The sequence below is a fragment of the Notolepis coatsorum genome (genome assembly GCF_963971535.1).
Source record: "Notolepis coatsorum genome assembly, chromosome: 14".
In the NCBI taxonomy this organism is placed as follows: domain Eukaryota; kingdom Metazoa; phylum Chordata; class Actinopteri; order Aulopiformes; family Paralepididae; genus Notolepis; species Notolepis coatsorum.
Window position 1 is genome coordinate 8,007,803 of NC_140178.1, and position 22,598 is coordinate 8,030,400.

A 22,598-nucleotide genomic window follows, 5' to 3' on the forward strand; every position below is an offset into this window, starting at 1 on the left:
GCGCTCGTCAGAGGTCCGTTATTACTCGATAACGGACCTCTGCCGAGCAATAATGACCGCTGTGCGCAGCTGGACCAATCAAGCCCACTGACACACACTGCATCAGTGAAAGCTGCTCAGCATATGCACAGCTGCACTCAGTCATCAGTGCAATCAGACCACAGACCTGCCGGCTTCCGGCGATGACAGCGCGGAGCGACAGAATAGAACTGCGTCTGCATTTGATCTCGTCTCGTCGATGGTGTAAAATGAATTAGGTATATTGTTAGTAAGTTAGCCATGTAATAAGCGGGATAATGTATAGCCTATACTCGGTCATTGTCGCAAAATAATTGATCTTCACTACGTTTAGAACACCTTGGCGCGGTATTCTAAACTCCGTGTCTGTCAATTATTTTGTGACAATGACCTTGTAGCTATACATTATCCCTTACATCTCTCTTGTCGTGTAATTAACACAACATTATGCATACTTTGACAATAAATAAAATAATAATTTGTTCTTACTTGCTTGCCTGGGTAAATAAAGGTTAAATAAATGTAAAAAAAAAAAGTAAATTATTTTTTTTTCAAAACCGATACCTAGATTTTCCGATATCACATTTTTATGCCAATATCGGCCGATAATATCGGTAGGCCGATAATATCGGACATCCCTAGTTTTCAATGTTTTTATTTTTTTTAAACGACTTGAATAATATATTATTATTTCATCTCCTGACAGCCGGACCCCCCCCCCCCCCCCCCCCCCCAAATTCAAATACCTGTGCAAATGAAATGTACGACTTTTTAATACCTTTTAAACCCTGTACATTGAGAGTTATGAATTTAATACTTTTTAAGACATTTGAATACCCTGCAGATACCCTGTCCAATGTGATCATAGCCTAGTGCGCCCCCTAGAGGAGCGCGGGACAGATGAGGAAGCGGGGAGCAGGGTGGGGATATTTTCAAGTTGGTGGGACCGGCCAGAAAACAGCAATAACGTAACCACTACGCCTCCCTATAGGGTGGGGATTGGAACACACCTGCAGCAGGAAACAGTCCGGGCCGCAGGGTTCAGTCTCCAGACGGATCTCCTTGCTCTTCCTCTTGTAAACGTTGGGCGTGGCGTGGAAAGCTATACAGGGATAGAGAGACACACACTTTCACTATCCTCCTACATAGGGCCGAGCGATGTAGTACCCACACCTATCACTTATGGTCTATCTGTATTATCTGTAATAATATATTAAATTAATTATGATAATAATAATAATAATAATAATAATAATAATAATAATAATAATAATAATAATAATAATAATAATAATAATAATAATAATAATAATAATAATAATAATAATAATAATAATAAATAAATACATAAATAAATACATAAATAAACAAACCTTCTTACTGTCTGTCTGTACTATTATGTACCATAGTACTATGCTACTATTAGGGATGGGCATTTTACAAAAAAAAATCCAGATCGATTGATCACATGATGATGTACTCGAGTAGTGATCGATTACTCATGGAGGAATGCTGTACGAAATAATGCAGGCCTTCATTACCATATCTGATTTTAAAGTTCAAATGACGGACATTTTAAAGAATGAGCTTGACCTTCTCTCCCCAGCAACCTCCTGCAAAGCCTCACCTTCCCTCCTCTTTCCACCTTTTCTACCCTATATACCCTCCAATCTCCCCCCAATCCCATTCAACCTTTTATGTTTTTGTCTGTGTTTGTGTATTTTGTATGTAGCAGAGTTAAAACAGAGTCTGAGTGACAGGAGGAGGAGGAGAGGCGGGCCTTACGGTGCAGGAAGCAGAGTTAAAACAGAGTCAGAGTGACAGGAGGAGGCGGGCCTTACGGTACAGGAAGCAGAGTTAAAACAGAGTCAGAGTGACAGGAGGAGGCGGGTCTTACGGTGCAGGAAGCAGAGTTAAAACAGAGTCAGAGTGACAGGAGGAGGAGGAGGAGGAGGCGGGCCTTACAGTGCAGGAAGCAGAGTTAAAACAGAGTCAGAAGGCGTGTTCGAGATGGGATAGGCGGACGCAGATCTGCGCAGGTTTTACTACGGCCTCGCCAAGCGCGTTGCATGACGGTTAGAATGTTGTCCGACTTGCTCTGAAAATCTGACGAGGCGAGGCGCGGAACTCCCGCGGGAGCGAGCCACGCACAGCCTTCAGAGCGAGGCTCCACAGTACCTCTCACTCGGCTGCTCCCGGCTGGGAAGCGACTTGCTATGGTCGGGCAAAGCGCCTATTGGCTCAGAAAAGTTGTCAGTCACCAGCCACGTGACAGCCAGGGAGTTATGAGACGTTTGATTGATTGATTGATTGAAAACTTTATTATGTTATGCGTTATCATCATATCATCATGATAAACTTCAAGCTGTCAGACACACACACACACACATACACACATGCGTCGTCTGTTTTGCCTCAATACTGTATATATAATTCTGTTTTGCCTCAATATACACAGTATACATATATATATTGATGCAAAACAGAATTATTCAGCAGTGTGTTGTGTGTGCGTGCGGCCAGGAGCGCGCAACAAGATGGTATACATTATGTTATATGAATAGTATATTCCACTATAGCAGTGTATGGTGTGCTATACATCTGTTGAATCTGATCTAATTTTGCACACGGCCATCGCATTATAATGAGCTGGACAGGTGTGTAATGTGTGTGTGGTGACGTGAAAGCGTATCTGCCATGCGAGACTAGGCGAGAGGCTCTTGTGAAATCGACAGTGTCCGCCCTTTTAACTCCTCCCCCGGCTTCACTCGGCTACTCTCGTCTACTAGTCGAGGCAAACCGAAATCCATCTCGAACAAGCCTAGTGACAGGAGGAGGCGGGTCTTACGGTGCAGGAAGCAGAGTTAACACAGAGTCAGAGTGACAGGAGGAGGCGGGTCTTACGGTGCAGGAAGCAGAGTTAAAACAGAGTCAGAGTGACGGGAGGAGGAGGAGGCGGGCCTTACGGTGCAGGAAGCAGAGTTAAAACAGAGTCAGAGTGACAGGAGGAGGCAGGCCTTACGGTGCAGGAAGCAGAGTTAAAACAGATTCAGAGTGACAGGAGGAGGAGAGGCGGGTCTTACGGTGCAGGAAGCAGAGTTAAAACAGAGTCAGAGTGACAGGAGGAGGCGGGTCTTACGGTGCAGGAAGCAGAGTTAAAACAGAGTCAGAGTGACAGGAGGAGGCGGGTCTTACGGTGCAGGAAGCAGAGTCAAAACAGAGTCAGAGTGACAGGAGGAGGCGGGTCTTACGGTGCAGGAAGCAGAGTTAAGACAGAGTCAGAGTGACAGGAAGAGGAGGAGAGGCGGGCCTTACGGTGCAGGAAGCAGAGTTAAAACAGAGTCAGAGTGACAGGAGGAGGAGGAGGAGGCGGGTCTTACGGTGCAGGAAGCAGAGTTAAAACAGAGACAGAGTGACAGCAGGAGGCGGGTCTTACGGTGCAGGAAGCAGAGTTAAAACAGAGTCAGAGTGACAGGAGGAGGCAGGCCTTACGGTGCAGGAAGCAGAGTTAAAACAGAGTCAGAGTGACAGGAGGAGGCGGGTCTTACGGTGCAGGAAGCAGAGTTAACACAGAGTCAGAGTGACAGGAGGAGGAGGAGGCGGGCCTTACGGTGCAGGAAGCAGAGTTAAAACAGAGTCAGAGTGACAGGAGGAGGAGAGGCGGGCCTTACGGTGCAGGAAGCAGAGTTAAAACAGAGTCAGAGTGACAGGAGGAGGAGGAGGAGGAGGAGGCGGGTCTTACGGTGCAGGAAGCAGAGTTAAAACAGAGTCAGAGTGACAGGAGGAGGAGGGTCTTACGGTGCAGGAAGCAGAGTTATAACAGAGTCAGAGTGACAGGAGGAGGCGGGCCTTACGGTGCAGGAAGCAGAGTTAAAACAGAGTCAGAGTGACAGGAGGAGGAGAGGCGGGTCTTACGGTGCAGGAAACAGAGTTAAAACAGAGTGACAGGAGGAGGCGGGTCTTACGGTGCAGGAAGCAGTCGTATTTGAAGCAGCGTCTGCAGAACAGCGTGTGGAAGGAGTGCAGGGACTGCTCTCGCTGCACGGACTCGGCGAGCGGCCCGTCCATGTTGGGGGTGCAGAGCGGGGGCAGCTTCTTCACCGGACTGGGGGGCTCCTGGAGGTCTTTGTACCTGGGGGGGGGGGGGGGGGGTGCAGGGTCAGAACAAAGCTCTACAGCAGCGGTTCTCAAACTTTTTATACCACGACCCCCTTTTTTTTAGGATATTTTTTGGCGACCCCACACTTAATGTATCGGGTCATTTCAACGTGGAATTAAGCCAGAATATCAAAATAAAAGCCCACGTTGTTGAACTTGATCATGCATATTTACTGTATTCGATTAAATTAAATTGTATTACAGCACTAAGTTATCAATACACATTTATAAAACGAGGCATATTTAGCCAAAATATGTTGCCAGAACCTATTATATATATATAAATATGTATTTTTTTTTTTTTTTACTTGCCAATGCGCAACCCGACCTCACTGTCACCTACTGTACCCACGACCCCACTTTGGGTCGCGACCCGTAGTTTGAGAACCGTTGCTCTACAGGCTTAAGGCCTCTGTTAACACTTCATGTCATTCCTTGTGATTGATGATTTGATATTTAAAATGTTTGTGTCTTACATACAGATGTATTCCCAGCCCATAATATGGGCTTACAAGACACTTAAACAGTAAATGATCCTATAGACCAAGATGGCCACAAAAAAAGAAAACTAAATAAAACATAATAACAAGCTGTAAACAATGTACTTCAAAGAAACAAGAGGAATTCATATAAAATTATATAGGATATAATGTGTTTGGTCTCAAGTGCCATGCTTTCGGCTAAAATCCTGCAAAACTGAAAATCTCCTCCACAAAAGACCAACTCAACATACAAACTCTCAGACTGCCAAAACAAATCCGGATTTCTTTCCCTCAAATAAAACCCTTGAGAAACCTGCAGGCTGCACATTCACCTAAAACGTGCACTTTTAACACTTTTTAAACATTACACCATATCTTATCTATTTATTCTTGCAATTTACCTCTTTTTTTTTGTTGCATTTTGTACATTTTAGTTTTGTATATTGTATATGTTGTACAATGTTTGGTCTTTACTCTTTTTTACTGTATGAAGCACAATCTCAGCATTTCACTATAATGTACATGTACCTTATTATGTGACAAATAAAACAAAACGTGAACTTGAACTTGAACTACAGAGACTTTCCGTCCACCCCGTTTGAAGTCTAAGGTCGCTTTCACATATAGTTTTGGTGGACTCTGTGCGGTTCTGGGGGTGAAGTTGCAACATTGTTGCATTCTTCATTTGGTTCGCCTGCTTTCACACAGATATCTGTCAGCGGACCGAGACCTTCTGAACAATGTCACGCGGTCGAAAAGGGCGCTTGTCTATTGGACAGTGGAAATGTGTGTGTGGCTGCGATCCCGTGTGTGCGCGCGCGCGTGTGTGTGTGTGTGTCTGTGTGGACTGCGAGTCCTCCAGATCAGCGGAGCGAGTTTTGACATGGCATTGATCCATTGTTCTATTGAAGCACATTACCACCATCCTCTCGCTAAACAACTTGTAGACCACAGTGTTTTTATGAGTGCCCACAAGTAGCTGTTTTATTAATAATATAATAAGCTGTGCGCCTCGGTAATAATAATAAGCCGCGTTTTTTCTTCCTTCTTCCCAAGATGCACAGATATATAGATAGATAGATAGATAGATAGATAGAGAGATTAGATGCAGTGTGCTTGTTTTGCAGTGAGTGCTGCGAGCAGTGGTAATAATAATCACTTCCTATATTTGGTTCGCGTTTGGTTCGATGAAGCCGAACCGAGACCTACGTTTTCAGGCGGACCAGAGTTCGACTGTTTGGTCCGCGAACCGAGTTCGACGCGCATTCACACAGACCCGAAAAACCGGACTATCGAATTCTGGTCCGAAAGTCCGGACCAAACAGCCCCTGTGTGAAAGCGACCAGAGTCTTCTACTAGTACGCACTTTGCTACTAAGGAATCGACCTTGTGTATACTACCTACTGTACCTACTGCGCTAATATGTCTATACTACTATGCACTCGAGACTGTAGCACTCAAGTTCGACACTGAACAAAGGGTTTTATAAAGTGGTTGATGAATTTGGATCTCAGGGTTCTGAGATTGTTTCAATTCCACTTCTAATATGTCTGCCTGGTGGGTTTAAAGGATACTTGTGGATTTGAGGTAACGTGTAAAAAGATGGGTTTTTGGCATTCTTTGATATATATTTTATATATATATATTTTTTTTTATATTTATATATAGTGGTAAAACGCATGTATACCTTGATCTGACTAAACTGAATCACATATATTCTCATAGCCCAGGTTGTTCTGAAAATAAATATGTACATCACTTCATTGTACAGTACAGGGTTGGGGTTTTTACAAAAGTTCCATAAAAGTTGACCAGGCAAACCTAAAGTATCACAAAACCGCTCAAGACCTCAGAGAGTGTTAAGAAATCCAGCTGAAACCCGCCCAAATGTCCTCCAACAAACGACTAACCTTTGTACTGTCTTTTACTATTATGTACTTTGCTACAAAGTAATCTACATTGCCTATATACATACCTACTATGCTAATTAGGGCTGTCCCCGACTAAGGATTTGGATGGTCGACTAGGATTGGCCAAAATTTGCCGTTAGTCGACTATTGGTCGACTTAAAAAAAATAAAAATAAAAGTATAATATTTTAAAACGTTTATTTTTATTTTTATTTTTTATTTTTTTTATCATTCCATTTGGGCTGTGGGGGGTGCTTAATGTCTGAAGGAGTCGACTGAAGGCTTCTTGTCCTCTGCAAAAGCATGCAATTGGTCCACTGATGGATACATCTTGATATTTGTCTAGTCTAGTGTGTTCATTAGACGGGTGAAATCCTCTTTCAGTGCCTCTGTGCCTGTTTTCGTAGGCAGTTAGCCTCTGGTATGCGTGCCATTAGCGTTAGCCACGCTTCTAGGCCTCTTTTCTTTTGAATTTTTATTATTTTTATTATATTCGACTAAGAGGTTGGCCAGTCGACTACGGCCCCTTTCGACCGATTAGTCGACTAATCGATTAATAGGGGTCAGCCCTAATGCTAATATGTCTTTACTACTATGCTCTCAAGACGGTAGAGCACTCAAGTTCAACACTGTTTGACAAACAACGTACCTGACTCCCGCTGACTTGTCGTACACAACTTGTAAGTGGCTCTGGATAAAAGCGTTGCAGCTAAGTGACTAAATGTAAACGTAGGAAACCGTGAAAAACAGTCGTTCTCGAGAGGGAAGTTCTTTCAGATGCTGATGCCACCGCTCCCCTTTGAGAGCGAGAGAGACCGTTATTACCTCCTCCTCCCTCTGAGAGCTGGCATCTCTCCACGGTGAACACTAAGCAACCGTCTGTTCAGCGTTGTTACACGCATAGACGCCTGGGCCCTTACTTCTCCTTCAGCTCCTCCATGGTGCCCTTGTAGGGGAACATCGAGGCGATGGCGGTGAATATCTTATCGTGAGGGATCTTCTTCTTACTGCCGGGAGGACCCTTCCCTGTTGGGGGACAGAACAGTGAATATACAGTTGAGGGTTAAATCATCCGGTTCGCTCCATGACTGACACAGGTTTTGGTTCAGAGTCACGTATGGTATTTAGTTTGGGCCACGTAAGAAACAGGTTGCAATGTTTGAATTTTTTTTGTTAGAAGTTAAGAATGACTGCGTTTGTGTATGTTTTTTTGTGTGTTTTTATTATTCATTTGTATTATTATTATTCATTTGTATTATTATTATTATTATTATTATTATTATTATTATTATTATTATTATTATTATTATTATTATTATTATTATTATTATTATTATTATTATTATTATTATATTACATTTATATATTTATATTTACCGCATATATATATAAATATATATTATATATACATATCTGTCTGAATAATCCTTCTCCTGTATATACCGCATATATATATGTATTCTTATCATATACCGGTATATATTTATGCACATCTGTCTGTACATACCTGCATATAACCCTTGTTACATGTCTGTAGATACTATATCTATATGATTCTGTACATATCCCTTACCTACATACATCTGATTAGCACTATTCCTCAGTAGTACTAATTTATATATTTTATACCCAGCTTAATCACCTGTACATTGTATATTACTGTTGCACTTTACTGTTACATTTGCACTCTGGTTGGATGCCAAACTTCTTGTAGTGTACTTGTGCTGTATGATGACAATACATTTTAATCTAATCTAATCAAATCTAATCTAATGATTACGTGATTGACAGGTGGTTGGTGGTGGTAGGTAGGGCCAGGCGATATTTCAATATGATGATTGATCATCTTTCAGTGGGATCATGTGTGATGAAATCACGATATTGAAATATCATGGTATTTTATACCCAGTTTAAACACCTGTACATTGTATGTTACTGTTGCACTTTACTGTCACATTTGCACTCTGGTTGGACGCCAAACTTCTTATTTTCGTCGTACTGTACTTGTGCTGTATGATGATTGACAATACATTTTAATCTAATCAAATCTAATCTAATCTTGGTGTTGATGTTCTGAATAAGTCGGGGCATCTAAGTGCATCTAAGTGCATCCTCACAGTGTCTGTTATCGACGCATAAATTCTCAGTGAATATCTCCACCCTGAATAACTCCTGGGTCTCTCTAGGCGTGCCCGTCGCTCACCCTCTCCCAGCGCTCGACGTTGGCAACGAAGCAGCCAACCCGGCTTCCCATAAAGCGGGTTTGTGAAACTGGATCCGCGGGCCATATCGGTGTCCTGGACAAACAGGTTCCCACACACACTGACACACCGTGGCCCGGCCCGGCCAGGACACAGGCACTATGTTAGGGTAAACAATGCCGGCCGGTACCACTGGGGGCAGGGGAACCTCCTGTAACCCATAGATATATATAGAACACTAGATAGCTTACCCGCGCTGCCGGCCAATGGAGAGCGACGTCACTGAACCGCCGCCATCTTACCCCAGTCAGCCTTGAGTGAGAGTGAGTGAGCTGCACAGACAAAAATACTCATAACTCGCTGAAATATTGACAGATTTACAAACGGTTTGGTTTATTACAAGCATTATTAACGTGGCTATGATTCAAGCGGTTTGTAAAAAAAAACATCTTTAATTTTTTTTTACAAGTATGCAGTATCATAAATACATCTTTGATGTTTATAGCAAACCAACCCGTTTGTAAATCCGTCAATATTTCAGCGAGTTATGAGTATTTTTGTCTGTGCAGCTCACTCACTCTCACTCAAGGCTGACTGGGGCAAGATGGCGGCGGTTCAGTGACGCTGGTGACTCCGCCTTAAGCTATCTAGTGTTCTATAGATATCTATGCTGTAACCAACCTCTTGTCATGTGGCGAACAACTGTGTTCAAACCGTGACCTACTTGTGCTTTCTTACGCCACTGTCTAATGTAAGACAGCACACACGCACGCACACACGCACGCACGCACACACACACACACACACACACACACACACACACACAGTTCTCCCTACACAACCCACAAAAACAACACACACCCTCAGAGAGACTCCTCCTCTTCCTCCTGACGAAGGCCACGGGTCCAGCTTTGGTCTCCTCCGAACCCTCCGTGGAGGAGCGCCGGCCCTCCTCCTCCTCCTCCTTCCTCCCCGTCTCCTCCTCTGTGGCGGCTGCCTCCTCCTCCTTCTTCACCTCCTCCTTCTCCTCCTCCTCCTCCTCCTCCTCCTCCTGGTCAGAGTATTGGCTCAGCGCCTCCACCAGCTCCTTAAAGATCTCATCGTTGATGAACCCTCCCTCTGGGACACACACAACCACACACACACACACACACAGTGCACATGTCAGCGCTCGCTGATGACATCACGCCGCTACAGTACATGCGTCAACACACACGTCCCGCGGGCGCTCGCCGTCACTCCCGCACGCACGGCCGTGACGTCAGCGCCCCCCGCCCCGAGCGCTTCTGGAGCTTGCGGTGGACTCTGCGGTGATAAATCAAGCTGACATCATGTGTTATGAGAGCGGGGCTGAGATGATTAATCCAGTGGAAGTACGGTCGGTGCTACTAGTGGTTGTTGTGGAATCATGCGTGCGTGCGCACTGATAGCGCTGGTGTTGGATGTCAGATACGAGGAGATGCACGTCGGTACACAGACGCACAAACATCTTATGGAGACAGACGCACAAACATCTTATGGAGACAGACGCACACACATCTTACATATCTCTGATGGAGACACAGACACACAAACATCTTACATATCTCTGATGGAGACACAGACGCACAAACATCTTATGGAGACAGACGCACAGACATCTTACATATCTCTGATGGAGACACAGACACACAAACATCTTACATCTCTCTGATGGAGACACAGACACACAAACATCTTACATTATCTATGATGGAGACACAGACACACAAACATCTTACATTATCTATGATGGAGACACAGACACACAAACATCTTACATCTCTCTGATGGAGACACAGACACACAAACATCTTACATTATCTATGATGGAGACACAGACACACAAACATCTTACATCTGTAATGGAGACACATACACACAAACATCTTACATCTGTAATGGAGACACATACACACAAACATCTTACATCTGTAATGGAGACACAGACACACAAACATCTTACATCTCTCTGATGGAGACACAGACACACAAACATCTTACATTATCTATGATGGAGACACAGACACACAAACATCTTACATCTGTAATGGAGACACATACACACAAACATCTTACATCTGTAATGGAGACACAGACACACAAACATCTTACATCTCTCTACTGTGGTCACAAGGCCTTCTAATATACATTCCTCTCTCTGATAAGGCAGTGGATTCGAATTTCGAAGCAGCAAATGAAATCGATATCATTGCAGACCCCGTCACCAGTGTCAGTGCATTCTCTGCAACATCCGGTCATTAGTGTTGGAACACACCTCTCTCTCTCCGTGGACACACACACACGCACGCACGCACGCACGCACGCACGCACGCACACACACACACACACACACACACACACACACACACACACACACACACACACACACACACACACACACACACACACACACACACACACACACACACACACACACACACACACACACACACACACACACACACACCTCTGTCTCCGTGGACGCACACACACACACCTCTGTCCCCGTGGACGCCGTCGTAGTTGTCGATGAGCTCCTCCAGGAAGGCCTCGTCCTGCTCCAGGACCTCGTCGCCCATGTAGGGGATGTTGTGGAGGAAGGTCTCGTCCTCCACCTGCAGGACAGGAGGAGAGGAACACCTGGGTCACAAACACTAACCCTGACCCACCTGCAGGACAGGAGGAGAGATACACCTGGGTTATAAACACTAACCCTGACCCACCTGCAGGACAGGAGGAGAGATACACCTGGGTTACAAACACTAACCCTGACCCACCTGCAGGACAGGAGGAGAGGAACACCTGGGTTACAAACACTAACCCTGACCCACCTGCAGGACAGGAGGAGAGGAACACCTGGGTCACAAACACTAACCCTGACCCACCTGCAGGACAGGAGGAGAGGAACACCTGGGTCACAAACACCTGGGTCACAAACACTAACCCTGACCCACCTGCAGGACAGGAGGAGAGGAACACCTGGGTCACAAACACCTGGGTCACAAACACTAACCCTGACCCACCTGCAGGACAGGAGGAGAGGAACACCTGGGTTACAAACACTAACCCCAACCCACCTGCAGGACAGGAGGAGAATAACACCTTGGTCACAAACACTAACCCTGACCCACCTGCAGGACAGGAGGAGAATAACACCTTGGTCACAAACACTAACCCTGACCCACCTGCAGGACAGGAGGAGAATAACACCTGGGTTACAAACACTAACCCTGACCCACCTGCAGGACAGGAGGAGAATAACACCTGGGTCACAAACACCTAGGTCAGGAAACATCAAGGTCACATCCCTTACGAAACAGTACCAGGGTATTTCCCAAAGAAAGGTATCACGGTATCTTAATCCTTTTTTGGTGACTGCTGTGATTATATTTGTAAGTCCTGCCCAGTGTTGGTTTTCTAATCTCCTGGCTGAAGCAGGTGGGTAAGGCCACACAGCACAAGCACAATACCAGGACTGTTAGAAAAACTATTCCAAAGTCAATTTAATATAGCCTGCTTCCTTGTATTCTCATCTATTCTGGAACTCAAAACATTACACACTTCTGGAACACAAAGAGAGTGTCTATGTGTACTATGCTGGAGAGAGAGTGTGTGTGTGTGTGAGCAAGCATGCATACCGTATATATGTTTAACCCTATGTAGTGTGGTAGTGAAAGGGTTAACCTTCTGCAGTGTGGCAGTGAAAATTGTTAAGTATTGTATTGTTTTGTTTTGTTTTGTTAAAGCGTCTTTGAGCACTTGGAAAAGCGCTATATAAATCCGATGTATTATTATTATTATTATTATTATTATTATTATTATTATTATTATTATTATTATTATTATTATTATTATTATTATTATTATATCAATATTGTCACTGTACTCCATATATTAAGTGAGACACTCATTATAATAAATGACTGTCACACCGAACCATGATTTTGAGAAAAGGTTTGCAGTAAGTTTTGAGTAATTTACTCAAATGAATAAGAACCATAAAACAAATTAATCTAGACATGTTTGCACAAAGACACACACACACACACACTATACTCCCTCGTTCACACGCATACTCCCACGTGCACACGTGCACACGCACACACACACTCCCGGAGAAACAGCCCGGTGCTGCAGTTCTCCACTTGTCATCGTGCACTTTTTACAAGCTTCAACGTTTCATTTTATCATCTGCATTTGATGATAAAGATCTTAAGATATTCTGAAAGCCAAAAGACTTTGTTGTGTTTATTGTAAATCAGATGAAAAGCCATCCCTGCCTCGTAAGCCTTTCCTCCATAATCCCAGCGAGACAGAGGAGCGGGAGGGAGGGAGGGAGGGAGGGAGGGAGGGAGGGAGGGAGGGAGGGAGGGAGGGAGAGCTCTGAGGGGGACCAGAGTAGATCGACGTGTTCGCCGCTAGCTTGTCATCGTGCCTTTAACAAGCCTCAACGTTTTCATTTATCATCTGAATCTGGCAAAACGAGTTTTATATTCTGAACGCCGAGACATAATCAAACAAAACAAAACAACACGATGACAAGTTTATCTAGAAATGCGCCGATGTGACATCATGTGTGACACATTTTGATAAAGCGTGTCATATTATGAAGACACATCTGATGACACTGTGAGCTTCCTGTTTGCGAGAGGGACATGCATCGTGGTTTTGGAAGGCTAGAGCACTTGACCCCATTGGGTTGTGTAACACTTGACCCCATTGGGTTGTGTTTAAGAGCCTGGTGAGAGCCTTCAGCGCAGAGCCAGGCTGCTCAGTCCTAAAGCGATGAGTCAGCGTAAAAGCCAGTCGACACATCATACCAGACGATGTTAAACAGGGCCTGGGTTCAAAAGAAAAGAGATCATTGAAATAGCATGTCTTAAATCACGCTTTAAGTTGAAATAGCATGTCGTAAATCACGCTTTAGGTTGAAGTAGCATGTCGTAAATCACGCTTTAGGTTGAAGTAGCATGTTGTAAATCACGCTTTAGGTTGAAGTAGCATGTTGTAAATCACGCTTTAGGTTGAAATAGCATGTCTTAAATCATGCTTTAGGTTGAAGTAGCATGTTGTAAATCATGCTTTAGGTTGAAGTAGCATGTTGTAAATCACGCTTTAGCTTGAAGTAGCATGTTGTAAATCACGCTTTAGGTTGAAATAGCATGTCTTAAATCATGCTTTAGGTTGAAGTAGCATGTTGTAAATCATGCTTTAGGTTGAAATAGCATGTTGTAAATCAGTGGTTCTCAACTGGTGGGTCGAGGGGCCATTTTGAGTGGCTCGCGGATGTGCACGGAACGCACAAGGTCACGGCACTTTGCGAGTGTCTAGCAGCTCGGGGCTGCATTTTTCGCCAAACATATAAATTACCGAATTAATGATCTATTTGTTGCCGTTCGAACGCCACCTCACTCGACCAAATCCGTGCCTCGTTCTCGAGTTACATGACGATATGTCAGGCGAGCATCTTTTTAGGCGTGCGTTGGATGACCACCCGCAGACTCCCAGAATGCTCCAGAACTGCCAATCATCCGCTGATGGCTGATACCCCACTTGGGGGGGGGGGGGGGGGGGGGGGGTGCGAATAAGGGATCTAGGTGAAAGTTGATGAGCGAAAACAAGAAGGGAATCACATTTCGAATTAGTGGACGAGGAAATGGAATTCTGGAGAGCTTTTTCTTTGGCGCACGGTTTACCCGGATGTACTGTACGTTGCTATGGATAAAGGCGTCTGCTAAAAAGCATGTATATATATTTTTTTTTATTTCATTGGGTTTTTAGCCCTAGTTGCACTTTTGTTGCACTTTTTTTAGTTTGTTTCATGTTTTTAACGGTGCGTGAAGGATTGTGTATTACTGCAAACATATTTTGGTGAGTGGTTAAGAAATTTGGGTGACTGACTAAGGAACAATGTGGGTCCTGAGGCCAGACCAGTTGAGAACCTGCACTGTTGTAAATCATGCTGTAGGTTGGATTTTCCCTTTCATTTCTTGTTAAGTCCAGTGTGTTCATGTTCTGGCGCCTGCGGTTACAGATATAAATCACGCCTACGTGTGAGCATATAGGCCCTAGTGAGTGGGTGGAACTGTAGCCACACAGCTTTTCCCACAATAAACGTTAAATGCACAGATATATATATAGAGCTTGTATCCAAAGCGCTTTACAACTTGTGCCTCACATTCTCTCACACATTCACACGTCACTCATCTGGAGCAGTAAGGGGTTAAGTGTCTCGCTCAAGGTCACGTCGACACGCTGCCCGGGAGGAGAGTGTTCTGATTAGGAGGATACCGCTCTACCTCATAATGTAATATAATATAATATGATAAGATATAATATGATATAATATAATATAGTATGATATAGCCTAATATGATATAATATAATATGATATAATATAATATGATATAATATAATATGATATGATATAATATACTATGATATAATATAATATGATATAATATAGTATGATATAATATGATATAATATGATATAATATAATATGATATAAAATAATATAATATAATATGATATAATATAATATAATATAATGATATAATATTATGATATATAATATGATATAATATATAATATAATATGATATGATATAATATGATATAATATAATATAATATGATATAATATAATATGATATAATATAATATGATATGATATAATATATTAATATGATATAATATATGATATAATATGATATAATATGATATAATATGAAATAATATAATATGATATAATATAATGATATAATATAATACGATATAATATGATATCAAATAATATAATATGATATAATATAATATGAAATAATATTATATAAAATAATATAATGTATAATATAATATAATATAATGATATAATATGATATATAATATGATATGATATAATATACTATGATTAGGGATGGGTACATTTCACATTTGAACCAATACCGGTACCGGTACCTGTGAATCGATACCGGTACCCAACGGTACCTTTTTTCGGTACTTTAGTCTCAAGAAATTAAAAAAAAATCCAAACTTCAAATAACTATAATTTCAACAGTTTTCGGCTTGTCATTGCTCCGACTGCTTTGTTGTTGAATCAAGTCAAATCCTAGGTAAGCATATATTGTGCGTGTGAACGTTGACATGAAAAGAAAAAAGTAAAAAAAAAAAAAAAAAAAAAAAAAAAAAAGAAGTCGGTATCTCACTTGATTCGATACTCGGTAGTACCGACGTGTGTCGGTTCGGTACCTCAAAAGTACCGAATTCGGTACCCATCCCTAACTATGATATAATATAATATGATATAATATAATATGATATAATATGATATAATATGATATAATATAATATGATATAATATGATATAAAATAATATAATATATAATATAATATAATATAATGATATAATATGATATATAATATGATATAATATATAATATAATATGATATGATATAATATGATATAATATAATATGATATAATATAATATGATATAATATAATATGATATAATATATTATAATATGATATAATATGATATAATATGAAATAATATAATATGATATAATATAATGATATAATATAATACGATATAATATGATATCAAATAATATAATATGATATAATATAATATGAAATAATATTATATAAAATAATATAATATAATATAATGATATAATATGATATATAATATGATATAATATATAATATAATATGATATAATATAATATGATATAATATAATATGATATAATATGATATGATATAATATGATATAATATGAAATAATATAATATGATATAATATAATGATATAATATAATACGATATAATATAATTAGGGATGCTCGATATTGGCTTTTTTACCGATACCGATATTCCGATATTGTCCAACTCTTAATTTCCGATACCGATATCAACCGATATCAACCGATACCGATATATGCAGGGTTTCCCCGTCCAAAAAACTGAATAATTTCAGGTAACTAATAATTTCACTGGATATATATATAACAAATATTGTTATTGTTTTTTTTTGTTTTTAAACCGATACCGATATTTTCCGATATCACATTTTACTGCCGATATCGGCCGATAATATCGGTCGGCCGATAATATCGGACATCCCTAAATATAATACAATATAATATGATATGATATAATATCATATGAAATAATTTTATATAATATTATATAATACAATGTAATACAATGTAATAGAATACAATACAATATAAAATCCAATATAATTGTATGTATTTGAAGTCCTACCATGAAGTTGTGCTGCAGGGGAGACCAGGAGTACATGAAGGGGATCCCCGTCACCGTGGAGAGCGGCCGCATGGCGACGGCCTGCGCTTTGAATCCTGGGAACCCGAAGTCCACCAGACACACCTGGGCCAGACAGAACCAGAGGGAGAGACAGAACCAGAGACACATGAGAGACACACCTGGGCCAGACAGAACCAGAGGGAGAGACAGAACCAGAGACACATGAGAGACACACCTGGGCCAGAACCAGAGGGAGAGACACGTGAGAGACACACCTGGGCCAGACAGAACCAGAGACACATGAGAGACACACCTGGGCCAGAACCAGAGGGAGAGACAGAACCAGAGGGAGAGACACATGAGAGACACACCTGGGCCAGACAGAACCAGAGACACGTGAGAGACACACCTGGGCCAGAACCAGAGGGAGAGACAGAACCAGAGGGAGAGACACATGAGAGACACACCTGGGCCAGAACCAGAGGGAGAGACACATGAGAGACACACCTGGGCCAGAACCAGAGGGAGAGACACATGAGAGACACACCTGGGCCAGAACCAGAGGGAGAGACACATGAGAGACACACCTGGACCAGAACCAGAGGGAGAGACAGAACCAGAGACACATGAGAGACACACCTGGGCCAGAACCAGAGGGAGAGACACATGAGAGACACACCTGGACCAGAACCAGAGGGAGAGACACATGAGAGACACACCTGGACCAGAACCAGAGGGAGAGACACATGAGAGACACACCTGGGCCCGAACCAGAGGGAGAGACACATGAGAGACACACCTGGGCCAGAACCAGAGGGAGAGACAGAACCAGAGACACGTGAGAGACACACCTGGGCCAGAACCAGAGGGAGAGACACGTGAGAGACACACCTGGGCCAGAACCAGAGGGAGAGACAGAACCAGAGACACATGAGAGACACACCTGGGACAGACAGAACCAGAGGGAGAGACACATTTACGTTTAGTCATTTAGCTGAACGCTTTTATCCAAAGCGACTTACAGGTTCTGTACAACAAGTCAGCAGGAAGGGTACAACTCTATCAGCTGAGTAACCATGTTCATCAAACAGTGCTGAAACTTGGGTGCTGCGGTGTTGAGTGCAGAGTAGTAAAGACATATTAGTATTGTAACTGAGGGGTTACAAAACCCTGACTGTATTAAAGATTGTGATAGATTAAACCACTGCTAGTTATGTACTTTAATTACTGGCCAAACAGTACATCAAATATAGATGGTGAACACCCACAAGAACACGGCATTGACACAGAAATACTATTGGAGGGTAATTTATTATTATTAGGCAACGTTAGGTTACAGAATGAGAATTAGGGTTGCACTTGTATGGCGAAGAATATACGTAAAGTCAGTCAAGAGCATAAGTCACTAAGAATAGCAGGAATCCTACGATGGGTCTAAGCTGACGCCACCTGTTGTATAGGAGCAATTATATAGGGCAACACCGGTACCAACTGGAGACAATGGGTTCCCTCCTGGGTGTAAGGCCGGGAGGGTAGAGGAATGTTCGGGTAATAAAGAGACTCCAGGTACAGGAGTCGGTGCTTGTACTCTCTTGATCAGCAGACAAAAGCAATAGTTGTAATCCAAGATGCTCGACAGCATTGACGACAGCTAGCCAGCCCCGTCCACGAGGCAGGCCCGAGTGATAATCCTCACGAGGTTGAATCCCAAACGATAGTGGAAATCAACGGTGCTCTTCTCCGGTAGTCACGTCCCAAATCAATATAATCCAACCAGGAATGGTTCTGCAATCGCCGACGCCGATTCTCCTGTGCAATATACTTCACATTAAACTAGGTCGAACTTGACGTTACTTCACTAAACTCTGACACTTTTACTATTCTATTCGCACATGTTCTAAACGCACGGTTGCTCACTTCAATGTTACCGAACTTGTCACACTGCTGCTTTAGATGAACTGAATGAACGAAGTGCTGCTGTTTACACCTGTGCCGTATTTATACTTAAGTGAATATCTAGTCCCAACCTCAGTCCTTGTCTCGTATTACTACGCTGACTCTGGGCATGTTCTGACATGCCTGCAGTTGTCTTTGAACTTGCCGTTGGGGGCTTGCGCGTTGGCGCCTGGGGGCGCTGTCCAATAGGAGAGCGAATATTACTCTGGTCTGTACGCAGGTAAAGGGATATTCCGTGTATATATATAAATAATATACAAAGTATATCAAACGATACATATATATATTCAGTTTAATCTGGCCCTTCACAACAAGTATAGTAGGAAGAGTGCATGACTTATCTCTCCACACACAAGCACACCCCAAGAAGTGCTGTATATTCTGTATTGTTTAATATAAATGCATTTCTTATTCCAATCCCGATTTGTCTTTGAGATTCCCAAATCCCATCGGACTTGACTTCTTCGTGTCCCTCAATGAGTGTAATACCAGCATTCAACTGTATGCGCCACAGCGGTTTCTATCATCATCATCATCATCATCATCACCACGCTATGCATAAAATATATAGGTCCGCGGAGAGGCACGCTGAGGAGGCCGTGCAAACTGCAATGGAATATGGGGCATCTCTCTCTCTCTTTACCTAATATTTTGATTATATCCTGACATTTTCAGTTGTAAGGGCAGTCTATATGCGTAACACATTTTTTATAAAAATCTTTTTCAAAAATGGCACTTTTTTTACGAGGCTCAAAAAGGCAGGTGTTCAAGCACCCCTTGGGCTCTATGTGTGCACGTGCCTGCAGGAGAGGTTTGATTTTTCAGTGCTGCATCTGTAGAACGTGAGGTCGAGTCACAGCTGATGTTGATGAGACAGTGTCAACAACATAACTAGCTGCACATGGCCGTCTGATCCCCTACGGTAAGAACACACACACTAACGCACGGCAGGCAGCATCTCGGAACACACAGATACAGTCATGGCCCTCGGGGCCGTTTGAGAGAGATTAGTCATAGTCTGCTGTCAACAACCCTTTCACTACCACACTACCAAAGGGTTAACCCTTTCACGGCGACGATACAGAAGGTTAACCCTTTCACTGCCGCACGAGCAAAGGGTTAGCCCTTTCACGACCACACTACAGAAGGGTTAACCCTTTCACTGCGACAATACAGAAGGTTAACCCTTTCACTACCACACCACAGAAGGTTAACCCTTTCACGGCGACAATACAGAAGGTTAACCCTTTCACTACCACACTACAGATGGTTAACACTACCACTGTTGTGAAGGATCAGATTAAACCGAATATATATATTTATTTATATATATATATTTAATTGTATTTGTATATCGTTTGATATCCCCTGTATATTCCTTGTACAATATGCACTGAATATCCCTTTAGTCTACTAAACAGCCCATAATAGTTTCATTCTACCATTGGACGAGAACCTGGCGCCAGGTTGCCATACCCCTAGGTCCAAGTTCAATCGTGCCGCCCAACATGTCGTGGCAAGCCCCGGTTCCGCGCAGGAATATGTCGGGCGAAATACGAATGGTACTATTTGTTCATAGCGCATATATATATGGCGCAAGTAAAGTAGAACTTTTCCTTTTAGTCCAGTTCTTTACCCTCCAACAGAGTGACAGACGCAAAGCCTCCCCACGACGCACGTGTGGTGTAGTAAGGCCTACTTGGCCCCAGAATAGGCATTGAGATATCGTGTAGATTAATAGTTGAATAGTCATAGTTTGGCACTATACCGTCGAGTTGGACGTATTCTATTAAGCTAATAATAGTCTATTTATGTATGGTGCATCGTTCGGTTAGAGTTCTAAAGTTATCAGTACCCCCCATCGTTCCTGACGTTATCTGGACGCTTAACCAGGCTGGGCAGACCCCCAGTGGTGCTTGCATCCGAGGAGCTCCGGGCCAGGGCGACTGGACCTGTATATTGGATTACTCTACCCGGACGACGGCGAGCCTTCCACGGCTTGGATTATGCTTTGGGTGCTTTGATTATTCCATGGATAAAGGCCAACACTGCGGAGTGTTGGAACTACCCCCCGGAGAGGACTCCAGGTGAGACGGCGCTCTACACCAGTGAGGTCGCCTCACGTCTCTCCGTTGTGGACCGGCAGCTACCGTCCACAGAGGGTCCAGCTGTATTCGTCTGCGGACCGAGGTTCTGTGGGCACCGTGTTCAAGACTTTGAATTCTCCCAAGACACCGTCGGCCAGATGGGATACCGCCAGCGGCTTCTCTAACCCCCCCCTCCTACTGTCTTACAACCAGCGGGACCCCCCCCCCCCCCTTAGTGTATCCAGCTATAATCATTTAAGTACCATCGCTATAGTTTCCTAAATATTCCAGGTTGTATACTTACTCCCTGCGTAACCAGAGATTGGACATTCAATGTTGATTTACCTACGAATACTCATTTGCCATAAAAGTGCATATTTCAAATCATAAATGTAATTAAGTGAATGTTGTATATACCCTTTGCTATATTAAACCTTCGATTTGGTACATTTGTGTGGATTCGTTTCATCAGGTGGGAAAGTGTTCATCATACTTATATCATGTACTGGATGGCCAGAAGTTAAAGTACAAGAGGTAGTGGTATTAAATATCATATCTAACAATACAGTCAGGGAATTGTACCCCTCAGTTACAATTGGTCCTTCGAGCCGGAGGGTAACTAGTGTAATATTAATATAGTGTCATTAATATCGAAATGGCCTATGATGAACACTCCACGAAACGATCCTCCTAACCTAGAACGCCCGCGGCGCAGACGACAGACACCTCAGTACTTAGAGGCTTACACTGTCAGTCAACTACCTAGCCTTCGACAAACGGTAAACGCGGTAAAAGTAGAAAGTAAAATTATGTCTGACCTTAACGACCAGGTTTCCCCGACCACAGAGGCCCTAGTAGGTCCTAATGTAACTGACCAAGCTCACGGTGGGGACCAGGAAGGAGCTGACATGCCTTTACCCCCCGCCACTACCCAAGAAGTAGTCCCCGACCAGCCCCGGGAGGAAGACAACCCTACAGAGAGAGAACTCTGCACGGAAGAAGAGGAGGAGAGCGCCGAGGAAATAGAGCTCCAGGACTCCCCAACGAGCACCCCCAGGAGCGGCTCACCCAGGAGCGGCTCACCTCCACAACCGCCTTCCCCCAGCGAAGCGGAGAGGATACTACAACAGGCGTTCCTCGTCAGCCTGACAGCCTCTACCGAACGCGATCGTCTCCAAGCACAGACGCTTAGCGAGCGCGAACAACTCCAAGCGCAACAACGGAGCGAAGAAGAGCGCATACGCCTGGAGATGAGACGCCTTCAGACGGTAGAGAATATGGCAAGATACCGAGCAGACACCCAGCGTGCCGCTGCCGGTGCCCAAAGAGACGCAGAGCGCGAACTCGCTCTCATCCAGCGCGAAGCCGAGCGCGACAGACTACAAGCCGAGCGCGACAAGCTACAAGCGCAGCTAATGGAGCAGCTGATCCGCAAGGCAACACCCTCCCCCTCCGCCAGGGGTTCAAGGAACTCGTCGAGACAACAGTCAAGGGCAG

The 22,598-nt window shown here is 43.2% G+C and overlaps 1 protein-coding gene across 1 annotated transcript in view; it reads right to left on the reverse strand.

Annotated features, from left to right (window-relative positions):
• The window catches only part of ezh1 (enhancer of zeste 1 polycomb repressive complex 2 subunit), a 112,315-nt gene that overhangs the window by 73,234 nt on the left and 16,483 nt on the right, over window positions 1-22,598 (reverse strand). The window contains 6 exon segments of the mRNA XM_084328348.1: window positions 1,029-1,120; window positions 3,984-4,150; window positions 7,488-7,593; window positions 9,630-9,887; window positions 11,287-11,404; window positions 17,059-17,181. Of these exon segments, the coding sequence (XP_084184474.1) occupies window positions 1,029-1,120; window positions 3,984-4,150; window positions 7,488-7,593; window positions 9,630-9,887; window positions 11,287-11,404; window positions 17,059-17,181 (864 nt within the window).